Genomic DNA, 23,630 nt, shown 5'->3' with positions numbered 1-23,630 from the left:
GCATATAAAAATGTTATACAGAATACAACGATGATGATGATTCTGATCAAAAAGGGTCAATGTTGATGTCAAATACCCATACAATCCAACATTGTTTTCATTTATAAATTAAAAATTTAAAAAATAATACAAATGCTAACAAGGGGTTCAGTGGTTTTGAGATTTTAGTATAATATCAATGATAAAATTCTTTAATTTAATTTTAATGCAATTTTTTTATCTTTTGTCATTTAGAAATATTTTCAAGTTTAATAAATTGTTTAAAAAAATAGGTTCTCACCTTGTGAGCCCGAGGATCCAGTACTACTAATGCTGTGGCTATCCTCATCTTCACTGGAATATTGAACTGGTACAGGTTTATTTCGTGTCACTTTTTTTGTAGTAGCTGCCAAAGGTGAAACGGTTTCTGCATCATATTTTATTTTCTTACGTATTTGTGTGTCATCTGAAACAAAGTCAACCATTGGGAAAATTTTTTTGAATAAAAAAATGTAAACAAAAAACCAAAAAAACATTTTTTATAAAATTACAGTCTATAGTTTACTATTATACACTCATGAGCAAAAAAACGGACCAAGAGTGAAAGAAGGAAGAAATCGATTTTTCAATATTTTTCCATGAATTTTTGTTAATTTTAACTGAAAATTTCTATTTTGCAGATCATTATTATTATGTGGAAAAATTAATTCTAAATATGGTAAGACTGCATCTTGGCGAGGATATAAAAAACGAATTACATGATTAAGGCAATCCAAAATGATTTACAGACTTTTGATATTTTAAGAAAAAAAAATGTGAAAACATCTCTTTCTGCAATGAAGTGAATTGGTCAAAGGTTCAAAGTCGAATGCTTGGTAAAAATGAAATCTGGATCTGATCGCCTTAGAGCATTCACTGTGAAGGACAACCATAGACTTAAATTAACTGTTTTGAAGGATCAAAAGAAAACTTATGTTGACAATAACAAAGAATTCAAAATAGGGTCTGGAAATTCTCTTTCTAGATATACAATATCTAAATGAATGAAAGAAATGGGATTTTCTTCTAAAACGTGTGCAAAGAAGCCATTTTTATCTAAGAAGAACATCAATGATAGAAAGAGATTTTTCTCATGTTATGGCAAGAAAGATACAGACTGGTTCAGGAATGTTTTCTGGTCAGATAAATCAAGATTTTGTCTTGTTAGTGATGCTCCCGAACAGTGCATTAGAAGAAGTGGAGAAAGATTTTCACCAAGTTGCATAAAAACGACAGTTAAACATTGGAATGGAAGGATAATGGCATGGGTAACTTTTACTCCAGTAAGAGTTGGGGAACTTGTTAGATGTGAGAAATCAATCAATGCAAAGGAATACATTCGAATGTTAGAAACATGACTGTTACTAAGTATCCAGGAGCTGGGAATATCCCAGAACATTATTTTTCAACGTGAAAATGCCCCAGCACACACTGCTAAAGTCACAAAAAAATGGTTTTCTGATAATTCAATTGATGTGAAGTTTTGGCCAGGTCAAAGCCTCGATTTAAACCCAATTGAGAATATTTGGTCCATAATATCTCATGCATTGGCTGGACAAACTTTTTCGAAAAATGACAAACTGTGGGAAGCTGTGTGGTTGAGAACATATCTAAAAGGATTGATCTTTTAAAGAAATCAAAAGGGAATGCAATTCCATATTAAGCATTTATTAAAGTAAATGTCTTGTTCTGTGTTATTAGTCTTGTTTAAGTTTCCTTGTTCAATTTTTCTTCGTTCAATATAGCTTCAAGTGCAATAAAATGTATAAAATTTGTTTGACCCATTTTTTTTTTTTTTTTTTTTTTTTTGCTCACGGGTGTATATTCAGAAATTTTGAGTAGAATGAGAGATGGCTTAGGAATAAGATTGTATACTACTTTCTGTACAAACAAACAGGTTTTGAATTTAAGTTTGAAACACCATCACAATATTGTGAAATAGACGAATTCCCTGCCAATTTTATTTTAACTTTGTGTTGCTAATATTCCTTTTCCAACTTTTTTGTTATAAACACTTTGCAGCAATGTTAAAGGAGAAATGTTATAAATTTTATTTTGTAAAGTTGTTTTAAATCAAAATATTATGGCACATTGGTATGGTAGTGGTGATGATGAAGTTTACATGTTTTTGTTGCATAAGTTTTAATCTATAAAATCAAAGAGTCGCCTCATTTTGTTTTTATAACTTTGCCTTATGATAAGCAAATTATGTATCGCATTGAAGCATGATTGCATATGTGCAGCCAAAAAAGAAAAAAAAATTGTGTGTGAAAGTTGCTTTTAAATAAATAAGTATTTATTTGAAAAGAAAATAATTCTGTGTTGCATTGGCTTCTTAAATTTAGAAATTTCAATTCAAATTTACACGTTTACATTAAGGAAAAAATATACAGCTTTGCTCGTTATTGTTGAAAAATTAATCAGTTTTTCTTTGGTAAATAAGTCTTTATCTGATCAGGTTATACTGCAGTTTAATCAGATGATTTTCTGCCAATCTTTTGCAAACTAAGAACATTTGAAAATCTAAAACTTGCAATTTTTTAAAATGTTTCTTTGCACAATTATAAATCTGCATCACATAAAATTAGAATCTTATTTACTGGTGTCATTATGGATTGTTAACCCCAAAAAAGACAAAATATTTAGCAAAGTCATGTGAATGGGTAAAGCATTTACATAATTTTTTTTTTTTCTGAAAATGAATCCTAAGAAACAAACCTTTTTCTTTTAAGCCTAATCTTCTTTTTTCAGCTTTGATTTCTGGTAGAGTTTTCACTTTGAAACCAAGTTCAGAGTCTGAAAAAAAAATAACATAAATCACTTTTATTTATTAGATTAAAGACTGATAGAAAAGAATTATCTTTTCAAATTGAAAAATTAAGTACAAGATAGTTTCTTTAAAAGAAAACTCTTTTGAAAGATTTTTCTCAGGTTTGATCAATAAAATTATATCAGAACATTATCACTGTCAACCAAGGAAAAGTCTATCGGGCATGTGTATCCAGTGTGATGATGTGTGCAAGTGAAAACTGGCCAGTGAGGGTTTGGGTTGGAGTTTTAGTATATAACAGATTATAAAAACTTACTTTTAGTATAATATTGATTATAAAAACTTTTACTTTAAGAAAATAAAATTTTTCATGTTCCTAGGTTCCTTAACTCGTCATCTAAAAGTCATTTTAAAGTTTGTTTATAAAATAGGTTCTCACCTTGTGAATACGAAGATCCAGTACTACTGATGCTGTGGTTATCGTCTTCACTAGAATATTCAACCGGTACACGTTTATTTTGTATCACCTGTTTTGTAGTAGCTGCCAAAGGTGAAACGGTTTCTGCATCAGAATTCATTTTCTTATGCATTGGTATGTCATCTAAAACAAAGTCAAACGTTTAATAGAAAAAAGAAAAAAAAGTAAAAAAAAAAAAAAAAAACCTCAACAGTTTTTTTTTTAAATTACATGTTTCTTTAAGATTCAAAGGTCGAGTACAAGATAACTTATGGGTAAGATCGCTGACTGCTGTACAAAACGTGCAGGTTTTAATTTTAAGTTTGAAACCTCGTCTAATCACATAGTGTAATCGTGATATGGCAAAATTGTTGTTGGATAACACAAACACATTTATTTCTCATTAATTTTGTTGTAACTTTGTATTGCTTCCAACTTTTCTGACTTGAACATATTGCAGCAAATTATTGTCATGTCAAAGGAGGAACACTTTGAAAATTTTTTTATGGGTAACCGTTTTAAATCAAAACATTGACACGTCTGTAAAGTGTGGAAAGGAAGCAGTGTCACTGATGTACTACACAATGTCATATGCATAAGTTTTAAATCTATAAATCCGAAGCATACTTTCCATTACTGTTCGGTCTCATTTTGTCCTTATATGTTCACTTTCTGATACTCAAATATGTATTAGGTTGAAACATGACTGCATTTGTGTATTAAAATATATTTCTATCAATAAAAATGATTTTATAAAAAATATAGTTTCGTTTCATTTGAAGCACTAGTATATAATTACTGTAGAGTTCCCTTGCACTGTTTGTAGAACTTTGAATATAAATATATTATTTCATGCATCCACATAAAATTTTAGAAGATATTTTAGGCATCAATCTTCAGTATTTACTTGAACAGTGTTTGATACTTGAATAGAGCTGTGCATTTTAGCCTGACAAGTTTTTACGAGGATAAAACAGATATTTCCATAACATATACGTATATATAGTTGAAAACTAATAGAAAAACCAAAATTAAGAGTAAATAATCACATTAAAAATATTTCAGTCACAAATCAACATAAAACAGCCTCAGAAATCAAATTAAATTTCATCAAAACCATCATTTTGAATAGTGCATTGATTTACTATGATGAAATCTACAACTGGTAACATAAATAATTTGACAGTGTTATCTTATAAATAAATCCTATTGATTAATCCCAATATACTGTTCGATTGTCCATTCCATTTTGTATCTGTAAACGAATGATTACAGCCCGATGATATGCAACCATCAAAAGTGCCAGTAACACTTCTTTAAACACTTACTTCTTTACACATTCATGACACAATTTACCCAAATGTTGATGTATTCATTTAAAGGAAGACAACAAATTGACCAATAGAAATTCATTTTATCAGTCCACTTTACTTACTAATTATCCCTCTGTCCAGATTTTAATTCTCTATAATAATATGTCTAGCAGAACTATATACATGAGAGAAAGAGACATATACTTAACTTTAAATTTTATTTGCATGAAAAATTTAGTAAAATTTCACTATTAAAAAACTTGACTATCAACGTATTGGGAGATATATGATGCTTTACAAGTTTTAAAAGTCAACTGCAATTGAAATAACGCTAAATACTTAGCTTATGGAGAAGAATGCCTGAATGACACAAAATGCCTTACATAATTCAGAAATATAGATTTCATCCAAATAAAGAAGAAAATATCGATCAGGACATCCAGTTTGATGTGTCACTTCATGTCTGATGAAGTTATTGCACTTATAACCTCCCACGTGATGCACATACACCCTAGAAACCTGTCCCTTCACTGTAGCAGTGTTTAAATGCCGGAAAGCTTTCTATTCTAATAGGTTCTTTCAGACTACTAGTAGACATGGTCCCAAATAGTAGCCCCCTATATCCAAGTCACAATGTACCTTGTTTGGAGGGAACAATTCAACAATTTCCTGCTTAAGGAGCTTCTTAAGTTGTTGATTTGTCACCCAAGTTTATAATGTTTTCCAATTCAGATTAAAAATCTTTGAAAAAAAAAAAAAAAAAAAATGCTTACGGTTTTCATTAACGTTTTTCATCTGTGGATAAGCATGGGCTTTCTTTTCAGAAATTATTTTCTTAAGCCTCTCTGAAATTAAATTTAAGCAAATTAATAAAAAATTACTTGCTACAATTTATTCCTTAAAAAGTGGGAATTGTAGTTTAAAATTGCTTAAAATAAATATTTAAACAAAAATAATTCAGAATTATAGGTCTAATATTTATGAAAGCATACAATTGAAAACTTTAAAAAATTCATTTCTTTTTAAATTTTCGCAAATCTTTAACAAGTTAAATTCATAAATGAATAAGAAAGCCAGCTATTTGTTTCCAGAATTATAAATTTTTTTTATAAAAGCCAATTAATTTCATCTATTAATATATTCAAAACAAACAAAAAAAAAACAATAGCTGGCAACTATTACTTAGGTAACAATAAGCAATCATCTTGAAAATTATATATGTAAGTGATGAGATAATTCCAATATAATTACCAATTCTATTCTAAATTTCTGATTATTAAAAAAATTTCAAAATATTTAGCTACAGAGTAGTTTTTGTTTTTACTTTTTTTTGATTATCAAAAAAATTCATGTTATATATGCATACATTTTCACAAACGTAAATGTTTTTAGTTTAACTGGCAGGTTAAAGTCACCAAATATTTATTATTTTATCATTGGCACCAGCAATGTAAAATTAACTTTTAAAAAAGGACAACGAAAAGAATAATTTTTGGCACACATTTTTCCAATTGCAATACTCTAAAATGTTCCAATTTTTCAGATTCCAATTAACCGTTCCAACAATAATATATATATTAAAGTGACTTTGTTTGATGAGCAGTTTCTACCAAACTCCTCCATCAATTTTTGATCTATAGACTTAAATTTGATATATAGGGGATTTGGACCTGTGGAACAAATTCAATTTGGCCTTTAGCCATTGAAAATAGCTGTTAAGGGATCAAAATTTTAAAAAATTAGAAAGTAGCAAGTGCAAGTTGACTTAAAATGCTATTGTACGAATGTACAAATATACAGTTTTATGTTAAAGTCGGTTAAATTTTATTTTCTTATCCATCTGATGAGAGCTCAAACAGAAATAACTTTTTCTTTTTTTTTTTTAATTCAATTTTCACCCCAAACAAGGCAAGTGCCACTTTGAAGTAGGGGGCTACTATCGGGGACATGCAACTAAAGCTGGATAGCTAAATGTTTTGGTTTTAATTATAGCTGGCGGCATCCAAGTCTCTTGAAATCACTACTATATATTGAATACAATATAATAATCAATAGAGTATTAGCTCTATAATAAAAAAAAATATGAAATTTGCATAAATTAAAATATCATATTTAAGTGTATTTTACAACCAGGCAACGCTAGGTGACGTCCTAGTGTATGTATGGATGTTATTTATTTTATTTAGATTTGTAAGCATTAAAATTTGCAATCATATTGTTTAACTTCTGTGATAGTAATAGAAAGATAGACATGGTGTTGTCTAGTGTATCATAACTCGTGTTAGCAAACAAAAATAAAAGAACTGAAATGCGACAACAATAAAAAAGATAAATTTGGGTAAAGAAATACATTTTATTGTTCACAATTTATACTTTGTTACTGTTATGCTGATTAAGTAGCTGGTTGTTCCTCGTTATTTGCCTTCCCATGAAGTTAGACACAAGGTTTTTAATGTAGGGAATATCCAGCTTCCCAAAAAGAGGCACTCTGGATTGGAACAAAAATTTTAATTGTCTCAGTTTAGAAGGACTTGTTTATTGAGCATAAATTGAAAAGACTAAGTGCAGTATCAGAACAGATACTCTGCTTTGCTCCTAGTCAAAAGTCTGGTTGTTATCAATGAGCAGTCACTGATGACTTATGTGAAAATAATATTTTTCCTATATAAATATTTGTAATATAAAATAAATAATCCAACTATTTTATTTAGTTATTTTGGATTCCATTTTGTGCATGTATACACACGCACACATGATTATAAGAAAAACATGTTTTATTGAGGTATATATTCTATTAATAAAATTTCGAATTTAACAAATATTAAACTCAATGAAAGTGAATTTTAATTTTTAGAACTTGTATATCATTAGTTATCATACCAAGACTAAAAGATATAATTAAAAAAACTTGTGAGTGAATTTTTTTATATAGTATGTGTTTTGTTGAAGTACTATAAACGTTTTTTTAAATTGTTAGTGTGAATTATCTAGATCTTTTGGTTTTGGAATGATAACTTTTTTTATGTAATTCAAAAAATTGTTTCAACTCATTTTTATTTTTGATTAAAAATAATAAATAAAAAAAAAAAATACAATTAAATTTGTAATCAAATAATCAAGTGAAAAAAAGATAAATTCACTCACCCTGAGTCGCTCGCGGTGTCACCTCTTCAGAACCAATTTCAAAACTGTCTTCAACTATAAAAAAAAATAAATAAAGATTAACATGGCATAGAAAAGAAATCAAAATTGTCAGAATATAAATTGCATACATTTACTCACATTTGCATATCATGAGGATCCTCGATCCCCCCACTCCAAAATTTTTATCGTATATATATCGCACATATTATGCATGTTCCATTTTTACTAGGCTAGAACAAGACATGTATCTCTACAAATAGATTTTCTATTCAAATTCCATAATTTTTTTTTTTTTAGTGATTCTTAACAAATATTACACTATGGTAATATAAACAACAGCTGACAAGATACCTGTACACGAACAACTAAGTGGCCACAAAAATTACTTAAAAACAAAGCAAATACATGGAAGAATCTTTGCTATACTTGGAGTCGCATTCACTCGAGATTAGTTGCGTCAGCTCCAAATAAGTTCATCATATCCTGCATCTAAATCTTTGGCATATTTCATCCATTCCTAACAAATAATACCAAAAATGTGGAGTCCAGCTACGAGCTCCATGTCTGTCTTCATTTTAATCCAGATCATCAGGTGGTTGCCTGTGTGCTTCCAGGCCAACAGTGTGATTGAGGCTCACTAACTTCTCATGAACCTTACTAGATGGAAGAATGGATTTGTTCAAACTAAACATACATGGAATGAATTTGAGAAAACATTTTTTTTTTTTTTAAATCTATTTTCAATGGCAACAAAAATAACAAAATTTACATATATTTCCATTGTACGAGTTTGATTATTATCAATTCATTTATTGATGATAAACAGAATAAAAACTCACTTTTTCTCGGTCCTAATCTGCTAAGTACATTAACTTTAGGCCGTTCCTCTACAGGCTTCTCTTGGGGAGAAGATCTTTTTATTTGTGGACTGCAAATACTTTCTTGATCCGATTCTGAAAATATATTAAGAAATAAAAATTTTTATTGTTAGATGGAGATAATGTAAATATAATGTCCACTCATATCTATAATTGGTAATGGGTCAAAGCCAACACATTAAATAGATAAAAAAAAGAAAAGTAAATGGTTAAAGACTAGCAAAGTTTTAGGCAACTATAACACAATCAATAGACAGGTATGATCCACTTTTTTTTTTTTTACCTGCTACTAGTACCATGTAAACTAATACTACCAGTTTCATGTTTGGATTATCAGCAACTGGCACATCCTCAGGCAAGTTTTGATTTATCCAATGAGGTGTGTGGACACCCAGCAAAAAACGTTGAAGAGTAAATGAGCTCTATAAGAGTCAATGGTCATCCATACTAATGAGTAGAAAGTAGATCTTGGGTTTACTTAATTCTTGTGTTTTCCTATTTTGTCCTCAAATTTCATGAGCAATATTTTTAACAAAGGAGAAAGAATTGCTGTTCTTTTGATTGACTGTTGTTTACAGTGGGTGGTATGTGGAGATTTTAAACCGTCTCATAGTAATTTGTCAGATGAACTTGCAATAACACATCCAATCAAAAGCCTGCTAAAATGTCTTATTTTTTTAATTTAATTATTTATGTCATTCCCCTTCTACCGTCAATAGTCTTGATCATCTTTTCTTCCCATCATTTAAAACACTCCGTGTGAAAACAAGCAAGTTAACACTAAGATTATCTTAGTATAGATAAAATAATTCAGGTCTTTTTAGATGAGGATTGATAATCTGTATTATTTGAACAATAATATTCTCAGCCTGGTGGTTCTTTTCACAACATTTCAGCTGATATAACCTTCAAACTTCAGGTGCATCTTCTTAAATTCTAAAATCTATACACAGTTTCACTTTTATTTAATCAATGAGGATAGAGTTTCATTCAGTCAGCCATTAGAAGTAGGTTGGTTGGTTGTTTTTGTTTTACGGCATATCAACCCTTTTTGGGTTATTTAATGCAGAATCCAAAGATTTTGAAGAAAAATTTTTTTAATAGAGTATATTTGTTTTTTTTTTCAAGTCTGTTTCTATTTAACCCATAGTTGGGACCCTAACAGGTACTACCACTCCGGGTCAGAGTGGACCTGGGAGCAATGGTAATTAAAGGGTGGCTCCACACTCCCCAAAGCCCACAAGCTGGGCCTCACCACTGGATATAGTTTAAGGTCATATCCAGGACCCCCATTGAGGGACTTTTACCCTCTGCAGGGGGGCAGTCGGCGTATTCTAATGCCCCACCGACAGGGCCGCCATTAGAAGTGTTAAGTATTATTTTATTATTTATTATATTGGGAGGATTGAACTCTAACATTCTTACTCAACACTTGTCTGTTGTACCAAAGATCCATAAACCTTGGGTTCAGTTTGAAATTTGTCAAAGCAATCCTTTAAAAAATCTTATTTACTACAAAATTTATTTGCCAAGAGGATTTAAAAACTTTCTAGGCAAGTACCCAAAAGAAATGCAAGAAAATTACTGCTTTTTGTAAGATAATTCTCTACAATCATTTTTATTAACAAAAACGTTTCAGATTACAAACTGGTAAACTTACCCTCTAGAGGATTCACAACAACTGGTTCTATTTTCTGTGGGACAATAGCCACCAAATTAGATGGATTAGATTTTGTGATAACTTTTGAAGAATCTACAAAATTAAAAAAAATTTAGCATTCAAAAAGTTATTTTACAATTATATATATCCTGCGCATTCAAAATGAAAATCGAACATCTGCAAAATTGAATTTCTATCAAAGCCAATGTTATTTACTAATTTTTTTATGTCAATTTGAATTAAAACCAATATTATCTACTTAATTGTCATGTTGCAATTAGCAACATTACTACATTATTATATAAAACGTGATTTCACAATTCATTACTCCATTATTAGTAACTTAAAAGAAGCAACTAATAGTTTGGAATTCTGCTTATGACATAAGTATAACTTGCAATGTACTTCCAAAACTATTTTCATTAATAGTTTTCTAGTTTATCATTTTTCATAATTTAAAATATTTTACTTATTTCTATATGACAATTTGTAAGTAGTAACCATTGGTTTTAACTAAAATCCAATATTTCGATTTTCGTTCTTATTCTGAACAAGCAAGAGATTGGTGCCACATCATCTTGGTAAATAAAATTATACATCGAAATCAAATGCAAAAACATTAACGTCTTTTACGCTTGACATTTGTGCTAGAAAAGTAGTAAGGATTATAAAATAATAAAATTGGACTTATTTTGTATATAACAATTATGAAAAATTAAAATTACAACCTACCTTTTGTTGTTGAAAGGGTTTCAAAATCATCTCGCAGACAGTAATGCTTAAAAACACAATGGGGTTTGGTACAGCCGCTGGGTTGACTTTCCCAATAACAGGGAATCTCACTTCGGTCAAACTAGAGAAATAAAAATAAGATGTTGAGTTCAAAGAAATATTAAAATTACAAGGTAATCATTTTAAATTACGTCAAAAGCAAAAATATTTTAGAAATTATTCATTAGGTACCTCCAACACGAAACACAGATTTAACCCCTCCCTATATGTAACTTGACATAATTGTAATTTAATATTATCATCCTAACTTTTGTACCATTTAAAAGAAGCTTCAAATAAACTAGCAATATTTTTTTTTTAATTTTTACGGCATATGGAAAAAATGAAAATGCAAAACCAAAATCATATTTACATTATTGCCGCTTTAAAACAATGTTCCTTCATTTTGAAGACGTAAACATACCTGTGTTTAAAAAATCTAGCAAAAATCAACTAATGGTCAGATTTTCATGAAATTTTTTATATGTAATCAATTTTAAATGAACTTATATTTTAAAAGCAGTTTTTGTTAAATATACAAGGGGAAAGGTTTTCTAAACTCCCCATCCCAATATTTCATTTTATGAAATCTAAACAAAGTAAATTTAAATCCATAAAAATTGCAACATTTTATAAAGCTGAAGAGTTTAAATAATTTTATATATATATATATATATATATATATATATATATATATATATATATATATATATATATATAAAAACCCATTACTTACTTACCTTGAAGTTGAAAATAGAAAATGGACATAAAATCAATATTATGTGGGGGAAAAAAAAAAATCAAGTTTTTTTTTTCTCAATAATATATATTATAAATAGGTAAATAATATATATTATAATTAGGGAAATAACATACAGTATAATTAACAACAACAACAAAAAAAAAAACAACAGAATTCTAAAAAAATTTTTAAAACATTTAAATAAAATAAAATTCCAATATTCCACAATATGAAGTTTTAAACAGATTTTTGGGTAAGGTTTTTCAATCTTTAAAAAAATATTTTCATATAATATACAAAATGACTATTGGCAATTATAAAATAGCAAATTTAATTACACCTTAAAATTATTTTAATTGTTAAAAGATTATTCCTGATGAGGGGGTACCTTGATTTTAGCACCCATTTTCCAAAAAATGTACAGAGATCTTTAATTAATAATCTTAACATAAAAAATAGGGAAAAAAAACACTGCTTTCTCGGTTCAATTAAAGCAACTAGCGGCATCTGTAAAAAGTATGCATAATTATAAGACAGATACAAAATGATGACATGGTTGATGTGTAAAATATTGGTAATTTTACACATTTTGGATATCCCTATTATTCACTGACCAGATTATACACAAAAAATTCTTCCTTATTTATATATTTATAAAACATAAGTAAAATGCTACGGATTTTCAAGGTGGAAATCTTTTTGAATTAAGTATTTTCAATTCTTTACATTGTGAATTAGAATTTTTTTTTTTTTAAATATTCAGCAAGATTTAAGCACAAAATAAAAATCTGATTATCATTAGCTTTAAGGAAATCCTAAAAGAAACAAAAGAAAAATTGAAAGGAACACACAGAAAAATTGCTTTTAACATTTTCAACAGTAAATATGGTGTAAAAAAAAAAAATAAATAAATAAATACTGTAGAAAATCTTGTATCAGTAAAAATGCAATCAAGATAACCATCACCATCTTGGAAATGATGAATTGGCTTAAAAAAAAAAAAAATCCTTGATGGTATTTTTTTCTTCTTATTATTCATATTACTGTAATTTTTATCAAATAAAAAAAAAAATGTTTTTACACGATAGATTGTTTTAAAATAGTGCAGAGTTGTATTTTTTTTTAGGATTGCTACTAAAATTAATGTTAAACAAAAATCTGAAGACAATTTACCTTTATTTCCATATGACGAAACATACATCCAGATCGATTGCATGATCCATTTCTCCAATTCGTACAGACAGTCTCGTTTCCTAAGGCTTCTTTGCAATGTCTGTAGGTACAAGCATCACCCTAACAACAAAAGGCATTTCTATTAGAGTTAAATTAAAAACTAAAAAAAATTCATGAAAGTAGCGGGGGGAGGGGGGTAAATAGGCTTCTAAAAGTTTAATACATCATATTTCATTAAATTGAACGAAATTGTGGTAAAACTATTACTTTATGGTAATGTTTTAATCTATAAAATCATTGCTTGCAATCTTTTAATACATGAGGATTCAGTAAGAATTTTAAAATTAGAAATTACTTGACAGTTCTTAAATAATTATTTATAATTGATAGATACATTTAAATTTTGAAGTCATAAAGTAATTTGTTCCTTTTTTTATTTTTTCAATAAAAGATCAAAATGGCTGACTTGCTTACAAAGAAGCTCAATGCATTTTAACAGGTTTAATTTTATAATCATTTCTTTTAAATGGAATTTCTTAAATCTTGTTTTACTTTAGGCTGCTCATATATCATAAATATATATTTTAATGAAATGCATGGCAAGCCATCAGGCATGGCTGCTGCTGATTTAATTTTTGGTATATCAAATATTTTTTTTTTTTTAATCATAACATGCACAAAAATAAACTTAGAATTTTATTTTACATTTCCAAGACATTAAATTAATCATATGAAAATTACATGTATTAAATTAATTGCTCCTATTTATAAATTTGAACCATTTATCACTGACGATGACATTAAAACCTTTATTTCATAAAAGAAATCTTCAGCTTTCTACTATGCTCAGAATGTACACACGATTAACCTCATTTGCATATTAATTTGAAAAATTAGATCTTATTAATTCACTATTTATTCTAATTTAATGAGTTTTAATTTTATTATTATACAGTTCTATGTAAAACAAATTTTTTTATTGTGAATAGAAACTTACCATTTCAGATGAAAAGAGCCTTTCAGACAAAAATTTAACATATTTCTATTAAAACTTCTATCTCCTCCATCTAGCCCATTCGTTTCTAGCTAGACACACTCACACACATACAACTGTGTTATATAAGATTCCTAGTCTACATTTTTTTTCTAAAGTAGTACACAATAATCACTTTCCCATGACGAAACCTGGCCTAGCTGATCTTCAGAGAATGAACCAATTTTTTCTAAATTTTATTATATTATTCATCCAGGCCAATGCCAGTCAAGACAATACCAGATGGTGGTTCATTTTATATCTTTTGGCTTTTAGCTAGACATATAAACATACATATATATGACCTAAGTGCAAGAGAGATTCAAAGAATTGCACTTAAAGGGACGATCAGAATCTTAAAAAGATCTCTCAGTTGGAATATCCGAGTTAGTGGGTGAATGTTTGGTATCCAGCAGGATGCTCTATCCCCAGCTTGAACAAACTAATAATGATAAAAAAAAAATTAAAAACATTTTCCATTTATATAATATATTATATAATAATCACAGACCGTTTATATAATATATTATATAATAACCACAAACCTCTTCCCAATTTAAAACACAATCTACAGCCACTTCATAATGAAATTATAACTAATAATATTACATTTCATCAATCAGCCATTTCATTCTTTTGTTATATTATAAATTAAAACCAGTCTTCTCCATTTCATATTAACACACACATTTTTGCAGCAAAAATGTATCCGCTCATCCACTTTGTTACAAATCTCCACAAAAAAGGTTAAAAAAAATTTTTTTTTTTTTAAATAATTCGATTTAAAACTATAAAGCAATTAGTATTTATCTCTATTTATACATTTTAACATGTAATTATTTTAAGAAAAGCTTCAAACGTAAGTTTGTAAAAGCGTACAATTGATTAAAAAATATTTTGTTACAAAATAATAATGCAAGTACATATACTCCCGGAGAAGTTTAAAATAATTATTTATTATTGCAACAATATTCAAGATAATTAAATAAAACTAAAAATTGCAATTAAAACAAACAAAATGACTCTGAAAGTATGGTTCGAAGATAAATTTTTCTTGTGATTTTTTCAAGGAGATTAAAAAAATTAAAAGTATCTAAAAGAAAAATATTAACCAAATTAACAATTACAAAAGTTAAAAAGAAAAAAATATAATTAGAACAAATTCAGGTAGTTTTCAGTAGTATGCATAATTAAAATTATATAGACTTACATAAAGATATTTGAACAAATCTTAAAAGTATAACAAACATTTTACAAAAATCTATTAAAATTCATTATTTTTATTCATTTAATTAATATGGAAATCAAATTTTGTTTTCAAAATATAAAGAATGAAATATGAAAGGTTTTCTGTATGAACACAAATTTAAAAAATATATTCTTGAACAGAAACATCTCTTTAAAAAAAAGTTTTATTTTCAGAAACAATGTTAAAGTAGTTGTACTATTTAATGCATAGTCAGAATGAAGGGATTTAGCAAGGGCTATTAGTTACTAGACCATTTGTGACCCCTTGAGTTACGATTTGTGTTCTTGCTTAGTACAGAATAGATTACCTAGAATTTATCTCCCTTTATTAGCCCTTTTTGCTTAGTAAGACTTTCTTTCCATTTTTGCTTAGGGCTTTCTTTAGAAGTTTTCTGGTGCTTGTCGCCAATCTATTTCAACTGCCTAATGGCATAGTTTCCTATCTCTTCAACATTTTTTAGCATCATCAGTAAGAATTTTGCTTGCCTTTTCTTTAATTATAGAATTGAATAATGCATGTATTATTTTTTAGTATTATTTCTTTATCTAAAACTTTCTTAATCATTCATTTACGTCTGAAAACTACTTCTAACCTCTTGGCTGTTAATATATATTGGCTGTTGTATCTTTTCCTTGTTAGTATTTTTTATGCTCAAATGCTTTCTATTCTCTAAGTTCATTAAGTCTATGGCTCTCTTAAAGGTTTTTGGAAACCTTGTATCTGCCTAGCCTTCATTTTGTATTTATGTGTTTCTGAAACAACGTTTTTATTCCTTTTCAGTTTTAACTTAGTCAATAGCCAATAAACCTGTGTGCAAAATATACCATTCCTAAGAGTCTAGCTGTAAAAGGTTTATGCACATTTCCACAAAAAAAAAAAACACATCCTTGAGACAGAATAATTTGTTATCTCTCTATAAAGTTAGGCATGTATGTGTGAATGTTTGTATTCATTTACAAGATAATCTCCTAAACTAAAGAATATGGATTTAAAAAGATTAGTGTGTATGCATCAGTAATATTTATGTGTTTGGTATGTATTCTAGGCAACAGGGTGAGTAACATGAGCACATTATTTTCTTATTTTGTAAACTTAACGATTTAGGGATGCCACCAAAACCGTACCATATCTTCTAAATAAAAAAAATATTGAAATTTAAAATTAATGCTATATTTATTACTTATACCAATCTAGAACAGCATTTTACAAGTTAAATAGATAATTTTATAAAATCAAAGGATTTCAGTATCCCCCCACCAATTCTAATTATTTACATCATTCAATTTCTGTTTACTTATTCACCCTTCTACATTCATTTACAGACGAAGTGTGCACTATAACAAACAAGCAGGATAACAGTTTTAGTAGTAAGAGTATAGATCAGGGTTTGGCAACCTCCAGCCCGTGGGCCAAATCTGGCCTTCAAGTGATTTTTGTTTGATCCCACTATATAAATAGATACAAACCAAACAAAAACCGTCCTCTCATGACAACGAAAGGTTCTACGCATGCGTCAGATGACATCATGACCTGATTTAGTTTAAATAGTTGAAGAACTAACTAAATTTCATGTACGTCGTGTTAGCTCAGTTGGTTAGTGCGTTGGTTCATTATCTAAACGTTTTGGGTTCAAATCGTGGTGTGAGATTTTTTTTTTTTTTTTTTAAATTTAAATATTGAAGCAGGGTTATTTAAACGATTTTCACATAACGTTCGTTTTTCTGGGTTTTTTTTACTTCGCTTATTCTTAGGTTAACGCCCCCGACCGACCACACACACCCAAAAACACCCGGATACCCACCGATTTTTTAAATTTTAATATCGAAACAGGTTTATTTAAGCCATTTTACACATGTTTTGTTTTTTTTTGGTTTTAATGTTCGTTTTTCTGTTTTCTTTTTTCGATTTTTACATTTAACATGTTTGCCTTACGTTAGTTTTTTTTTTTTTTTCGATGTTTTGATTACTCCCCCCCCCCCCAGGTAACCCCCGCTTTCTGTTGTCTTTTTTTTTACTTCGCTTATTCTTATGTTTTCATTAACAACCACACACACCTACAAACACTCGGGCAACACTCCAAAACGTTGCCAAGCCCTAGTATAGATATTCAATTTGATGGGTAAATTTTGTAATATTGTAATATCAATAACAAAATCACTGAATAGTGAAGAGAAATGGATTACCTTGGAGCAGGATGAATAGTAATAGAAGTAGCAGTCATCTCCAAAGTAGCTCATCTTGATAAAGCTTCTGTGAAGAAAATGGTTGGGGAGGGAAAAAAATGGAGTTGACATGATTTTTTTTTCTGGGTATGCATACACATAGCTTTACAAGTTCTTCAGATTCCCCACTAAAAGTGGGAAAAATTCAAAGAAAAGTTTCATATTTGCCATATTGGGAGGAGGGGACAAAAACATTTTTTTTTTTCATGTAATTTTTTTTGGGTGGTGGTGGGGGGGGGGGGGGGGGCAAAAGAAATGTCCAATGAACAGGATAAAAATCCAATGAATTTAAAAAGATTACTTCAAGCAGACACGAGACACCTGAAAGAGAAAAATATAGAAAGATGAAAAGGGTTTTTATTTTTTTTAAATCTAATTCAACATTTAATAAAATAGAAAGTTAGAAATATACAAAAATTAATATCAATGCTTGGCACAAAAAATTACAAATTCAATTCACAAAAAAGTTTTTAATTACTTATAAATCTTTCTATCAGGTTGAGAAGTTCTTGGAATTTTTAATTTTGATTTTAAATCATGTATTTTCAAATAAGTTTTCGTTATAATACCTTTACTTTATATAACGTTTTAAAGAGCATTTTTTACTTTATCTAATCGTTTAAATTACAATCGTTTTAAAACAATTGTCTTTTTTTCAGAATGTTGAATACAAGATGGAAAACAAAGCAAATTCACACAATTTTCTTATTTAAATTTAAACTAGGCCGAAAAATTGCTGAAACGGTTCATGATAGCAGCAAAGCGTTTAGCCCAGGAACCACTACTGGAGTGGTTTAAGATTATTTTGTGGTGGCGACAAGAGTCATAAAGTTAATGAGCATAGTGGTCGGCTATTGGATGTTGACAACAATCAATTAAGAGCCTTAGTCAAAGCCAATGCACACACAACTGTTCGAAAAATTGCTTTTAAATTAGACATAATATATATGACGATTTCAACCACTTGCGAGATTGGAAAGACAAAAAAAAATTGATAAATGCATGCCTCACGAATTGAATGACAACCAAAAAAACAAAAATAAATAAATAAATAAAATAAAACGCAATCATGAAGTGTTATCTTTTTTTTCTTTTATGCAACAAGAACAACCCGTTTCTTGATCGGATTGTGACTTGCGATTAAAAGTGGGTTGTTTACAACCGGCGTTGCTCAGCTGAATGGTTAGATGCCAATGAAGCTCCATAACACTTCCCAAAGCCAGAGTTGCACCAAAAGAAGGTCATGCAGACTGTTTGGTGGTCTGCAACCAATCTCATCCATTAGGTTTTTGAATGCAGGTGAAACCATTACAGCGGAAAAGTACTGTCAACAAATGGATAAAATGCATCAGAAACTTTGACAACACCCAACATTAGTCAATAGAAAAGGCCCAATTCTCCTCCACAACAATGCCCGACCGCACGTTGCTAAATCGACCCTGCAGAACAAATTGGGCTACGAAAATCTGTCTCATCCACCATACTCTCCAGACTTCTCACCTACCGACTACCACCTTTTCAATCATGCTCAACAACTTTCTGTGTGAGAAATACTTCAAGCGATACCAAAAACGCCTTCAGCAACTTCTACCAGAACGCAAGATTTTTACATAAATACACTTGTTTTGTATATTTGGCATAAATAGACTCGTTTTGGTTTGCAAAAGTGTGTTGATTCTGATGGTGCTTATTTTGTTCAATAAATTTTTGTTTGAACCGAGATATGTTCATCTGAATTTAAAAATTAAAAAACCGCAAGAACTTTCTCGTCAACCGGATACTTATAAATACAATTTATAATAATTTTTTCACGCTTTCCAAAATTTAAAAATAGTTAACACAAAAGTAAACTTTGATACGGCTTATTTCTTTTTCATTAAAATCAAAGGAAAGTCAAGCAAGGATACACCCTGGGGGGGGGGGACCACTTATGTAAAGCAAGAAAACACTTTGGGGGAGGGGGGTAACACTTATGCAAAGTAACAATACGGAGGGGGGGCACCACTTATATTAATATATTAAGCAAGGATACACCTTGAAAGGACACAAGAAATAAGATATTAAGTATACAAATAATACACATATGTAAAAAAAAAAAAAGAAAGAAAATACTTACCTCTATTTACATGATGTCCTTGAGCATGAGGTGTGCCATCATTTCAAGAGGTTGCATGTCGACTTAAACACAGGAGTGGATGTTTGTTTATAGAGTTTATAACAGGAAAATGGAGAAAGCCATACAAAACACAGCTTCATTTGCTGAGATATGGAAGTGTTTCCTTTTACTAAATATTCTAACCTAAAATCTTAGCAGACATCTATTTTAAAGTTTAAATTAAATAGGCTTTAAAGAAGCACACAAAAAAATTATATAAAAAAACGAAGAAAATATACATATATATATATAGCTATGTCATAATCCTGATTTTATAGAAATTGGACATACCAGATCAGACCATGTCAAGAAAAGGTTTTTGATCTAGCTGAACATTCACAATTTTTCATAGTATGGCAGACAGCTAAACTCAATAAAAAGCTAGTTTATATGTAGATTATTAAAATTATTCAAAGTTGTGTCAAAAAACAGGCTATTTGAGTCAAAGATACAAACTGGAAAAAAAAAAAAAGCAAAATGCTAGGATCAAGATTAACAGGAATTTATTATAATCATCACTCTACACTGTACAAAAGCATTCCAAACAGAATATAAAAATTGAAAGGAAACCAGCCTTGAGAGCAATACCACTAAACTGAACATGTTTAACTAGTTCATATCAGACAGGCAATAACTATTTATTCTTGAAGAATAAAATCAAAATTTTGAATATCTTGCAACAAAAATATTATTTATAGATATTATACCATATGTTCCAGAGCTCGCAAGAATTTCAGCCCAAAGGGGAAAATAAGTACTCTCCCTCTTAGTCAAACTGGTTATAAGGATTTGTTTAAAAAACACTGAAATGCATTGTGTCCGATTTAATGTTGTAATTAACTTTTCATAAACAGGATTTTTTAAGCTTGTCTTAGTATGTAATGCTATTACAATTTTACTAAATAATCAAATGAGCAAAAATAGAGTAAATAAAATAATTAACATATCTAAGTCACCTTGTTGTTAGAAACACAGTTGTTTCAATATAGAGCATACATGTAGTTGTATGCTATTTTATTTACTAAACATTATACTAATATTCAATAGAATACTTCATACAAAATTTTTATTTTGGTAATAGCTGTATCTATTCGATATAAAAAAAAAAAAAATTACTAACTTGTTTACAAAGAAATGTAAAATTAATTTCGATTACTAATTTCGTTATCAAAATTTGTGAAAAAATAATTTTTAAAAACATAGTTTTAGTAAGTAAAAGACGTCAACCACAGTCAAGGGTAATTTGAAAGTTCACTTTTTATTCATCATTAGAGATGTAAGTGAGAGCGCCAATCCTTTCCCAGAATTACTCCACTTATTCTTGATCCTCACCTTTATAATGCTGAGTGTTTAAGCAAGAGGGCATCAAGTACCATTTTTTTAAAAGTCTTTGGTATGACTCAACTGAAGATTGGACTCTAACCATTCAGCCCAATTGTCATTATATATATATATATATATATGTGTGTGTGTGTTATATAACGAGTTTGATAGCTAAGAGAGAATATAAGTTGCAAAAGAAAAGAATACAAAGAAAAACACTTATGAAAACATATACGTTAATAATGGTTTTAAAAACTAATATTTCATAAAGATAGTTATCAAATGAATAGAGATCATATTTTTCTCATACATTAATTAGAGAGTAGAAAGTGGACCTTGAGTTTACTTTCAGCAGCTTCATAACTCTCTTCCCTTATTTTGTTCTATAGTCTTCACATTCCATGAGCTATGTTTCTGACAAAGCGGGAAGAATTGCTGTTTTCTGGGTTGGAATTTATCCATATGACATTTATCATTGGCTAGTTTTATACCTTGTAGTTTTTTTTGTTTTGTCTTTTTATAGCTCCTAACATCAAGTGGCTTCATGCCTTATCTGGAGCACCCCCCCCCACACACACACACACAAAAAAAAACAATTATAAATTATCAAACTTTCAAGTGATGAGTAATGAAATAAACTTTGTTAATCAACATAATATGATGTAAAGAAAGAGAAACGCATCCTTATATATGAAGTTGTAAATCCTGTTTGTTCACAAACTCTTAAGGGTTTGATTCACAAGGCAATAGCACTAACACCACTACTGGGATGGCACAAGAAGGGTGGTAGTCAACTGAGGATTTAGCTCGCAACAATCAAAGCTGACTTGGAAGCTATAACCGACCCTTGCATCTTCAGTGTGTAACAATGAAGTCATGAATGGCTGAAGCATGTTGAGGAGTCAGCAACGTATAAGCCTGGTCGGACTCCCTTGACTCGTGATGCGGCAAATTCATTTGGAGCTCGCATAAACAAACCCAGTTGAATGCCGTCACAAGTACAATAAGTGTCACTGTACTTACGCATTCTCTCAACTAATTAATACCGAATATATCCTTTAAAGCCACCACAAAATATTAATTATAAAGTTTAATCAAAAAAAAAAAAAGAAAAAGGTAATATGGTATTATGAGCTGGAGACAGAGGGACAAAGTTCAGGATTCAATCCCAGGCAACGTCAGATCTTCCTAATATAATTATATAAGTCATCTATTGAGTTTGTATTTAATCCGTATTGTTACTAGCTAATAAGAAATCCTAGAGATTTGCCTTCATTCAAATGAGATGACAATAACAACAGTGTCGGTAATGGAAAGAAGAGAAAAAAATGTCTACTGTATGGAAATCAAATAATTCAAAAGATTCTGTCCAAGACTTAGAGCCAACAATGTCAGATTTTATCTAAGCAGATACATGCATTGTAAATGTTATTATTGGCGACAAATTATTCTAAAGAAAATACAATTGGGAAATTTAAGCAAAACTGGGAGTGTGCTGGTTATATCAAAGAATCCATGTTTAATTTAATGGATTGAAGAAGCAAGCTGGCTGTCACTACCTTACTCACAACCAAGACTTACAGCAACTTAAAATGCTTCTATTTTATATTTCACTTCTTTTCATGCAAAAAAGAAACCAAATTGATTTGAACCAATTTCCATAACTGTATTTCATTGAAAATAATTTATGTCACAAATATGAGATTTATACATAGTTACAAGCTATCATGAGTGTGTTATGCATTTCAAGATAGGGAATGTAACTTTAATATCATAGTATAACTACCATTCTACTTGGCAAAGGCATAGCTTCAATTAGTACAGAATAAGAAAATGAAAATTACACAAGAACATCGATGAATAAATTTGGACAGTAAATGAAATCACCGACGACAATAGAAAAAAGACTACTAAATGATAAAGGCCCCCCCCCCAAAAAAAAAACCTGTCAAGTTTTGCCAAATTTCTATTACACTTTTTCTTATATCTTTTGAGTAAACTTGAACTTAAAAGGTAAGTTTTACAACTAAAACTTTACCCCTTTCAGGAGATTATTAACTGCAGTAAACTGTTGCATTGGGCATATATAGTATAATGGGAGGGGAAAAAATTAGAGATATCTACTATAGTTTATGTGGGCCAAGCACCTAAAAGTTGTTTGGAAATCTCCAAGTGGTTAAAAGTTAGTTAAATGACCATCTGGAAAGTTGCAATTACATTGCAGAATGGTGATGGTCTTAAACTAGTTATCACTCAATTGATTGTTAGGAAAGATTTTAGAAATGATTTAATTCTCAAAATGAACTTACTAATCTGGTTACTGTATCCATGGTTATTAAAAATGAAGAAAATAGCTTGAGGTGTGTGAAAAGAGCCCTACTGTTAGCACACAAGAGCAATATCAATTTAATTATATTATCATTTTCTCAAATAAAAGACTTTCACAGTGGATCTGATCGTGAACAGGTAGAATGATCATATTTTATCAGATTTGCTGCACATCTGCTATCAAGCACTTGGCCGCCATGATCTACACCTCTGAGAAAATGCTGCTTGTGTGGTTTGAAACAAGCTACAAATTAATCACTGCTAACTACAAAGATATTTTGGCCATGAAATTCAAACTTGGCTGAGAAAATAATCAAGAATGAATACCGCATTTTTCAATAAGATAATGTCCTAGCACACAAAAGTCATGCAAGAGTGGCTGAGAGCAAGTATG

The 23,630-nt window shown here is 29.5% G+C and overlaps 1 protein-coding gene across 1 annotated transcript in view; it reads right to left on the bottom strand.

The window, feature by feature from the left end:
• Window positions 1–23,630, bottom strand: part of LOC145258287 (uncharacterized) — a 36,528-nt gene extending 12,898 nt beyond the window's left edge. The window contains exons 1-11 of the mRNA XM_080116303.1: window positions 19,547–23,630; window positions 17,392–17,751; window positions 12,927–13,046; window positions 10,973–11,093; window positions 10,241–10,333; window positions 8,542–8,655; window positions 7,703–7,756; window positions 5,332–5,403; window positions 3,228–3,389; window positions 2,737–2,814; window positions 281–445 (exon numbers count right to left, since the gene is read on the bottom strand). Coding sequence (XP_079972429.1) covers window positions 281–445; window positions 2,737–2,814; window positions 3,228–3,389; window positions 5,332–5,403; window positions 7,703–7,756; window positions 8,542–8,655; window positions 10,241–10,333; window positions 10,973–11,093; window positions 12,927–13,046; window positions 17,392–17,502 — 1,090 coding nt within the window. The 5' untranslated portion in view covers window positions 17,503–17,751; window positions 19,547–23,630. The remainder of the gene's footprint in view (window positions 1–280; window positions 446–2,736; window positions 2,815–3,227; window positions 3,390–5,331; window positions 5,404–7,702; window positions 7,757–8,541; window positions 8,656–10,240; window positions 10,334–10,972; window positions 11,094–12,926; window positions 13,047–17,391; window positions 17,752–19,546) is intronic.

The sequence above is a fragment of the Euprymna scolopes genome, chromosome 3 (genome assembly GCF_053919585.1).
Source record: "Euprymna scolopes isolate OS-2025 chromosome 3, ASM5391958v1, whole genome shotgun sequence".
Classification (NCBI taxonomy): domain Eukaryota; kingdom Metazoa; phylum Mollusca; class Cephalopoda; order Sepiida; family Sepiolidae; genus Euprymna; species Euprymna scolopes.
This window is presented reverse-complemented; position numbering and strand designations above follow the sequence as displayed.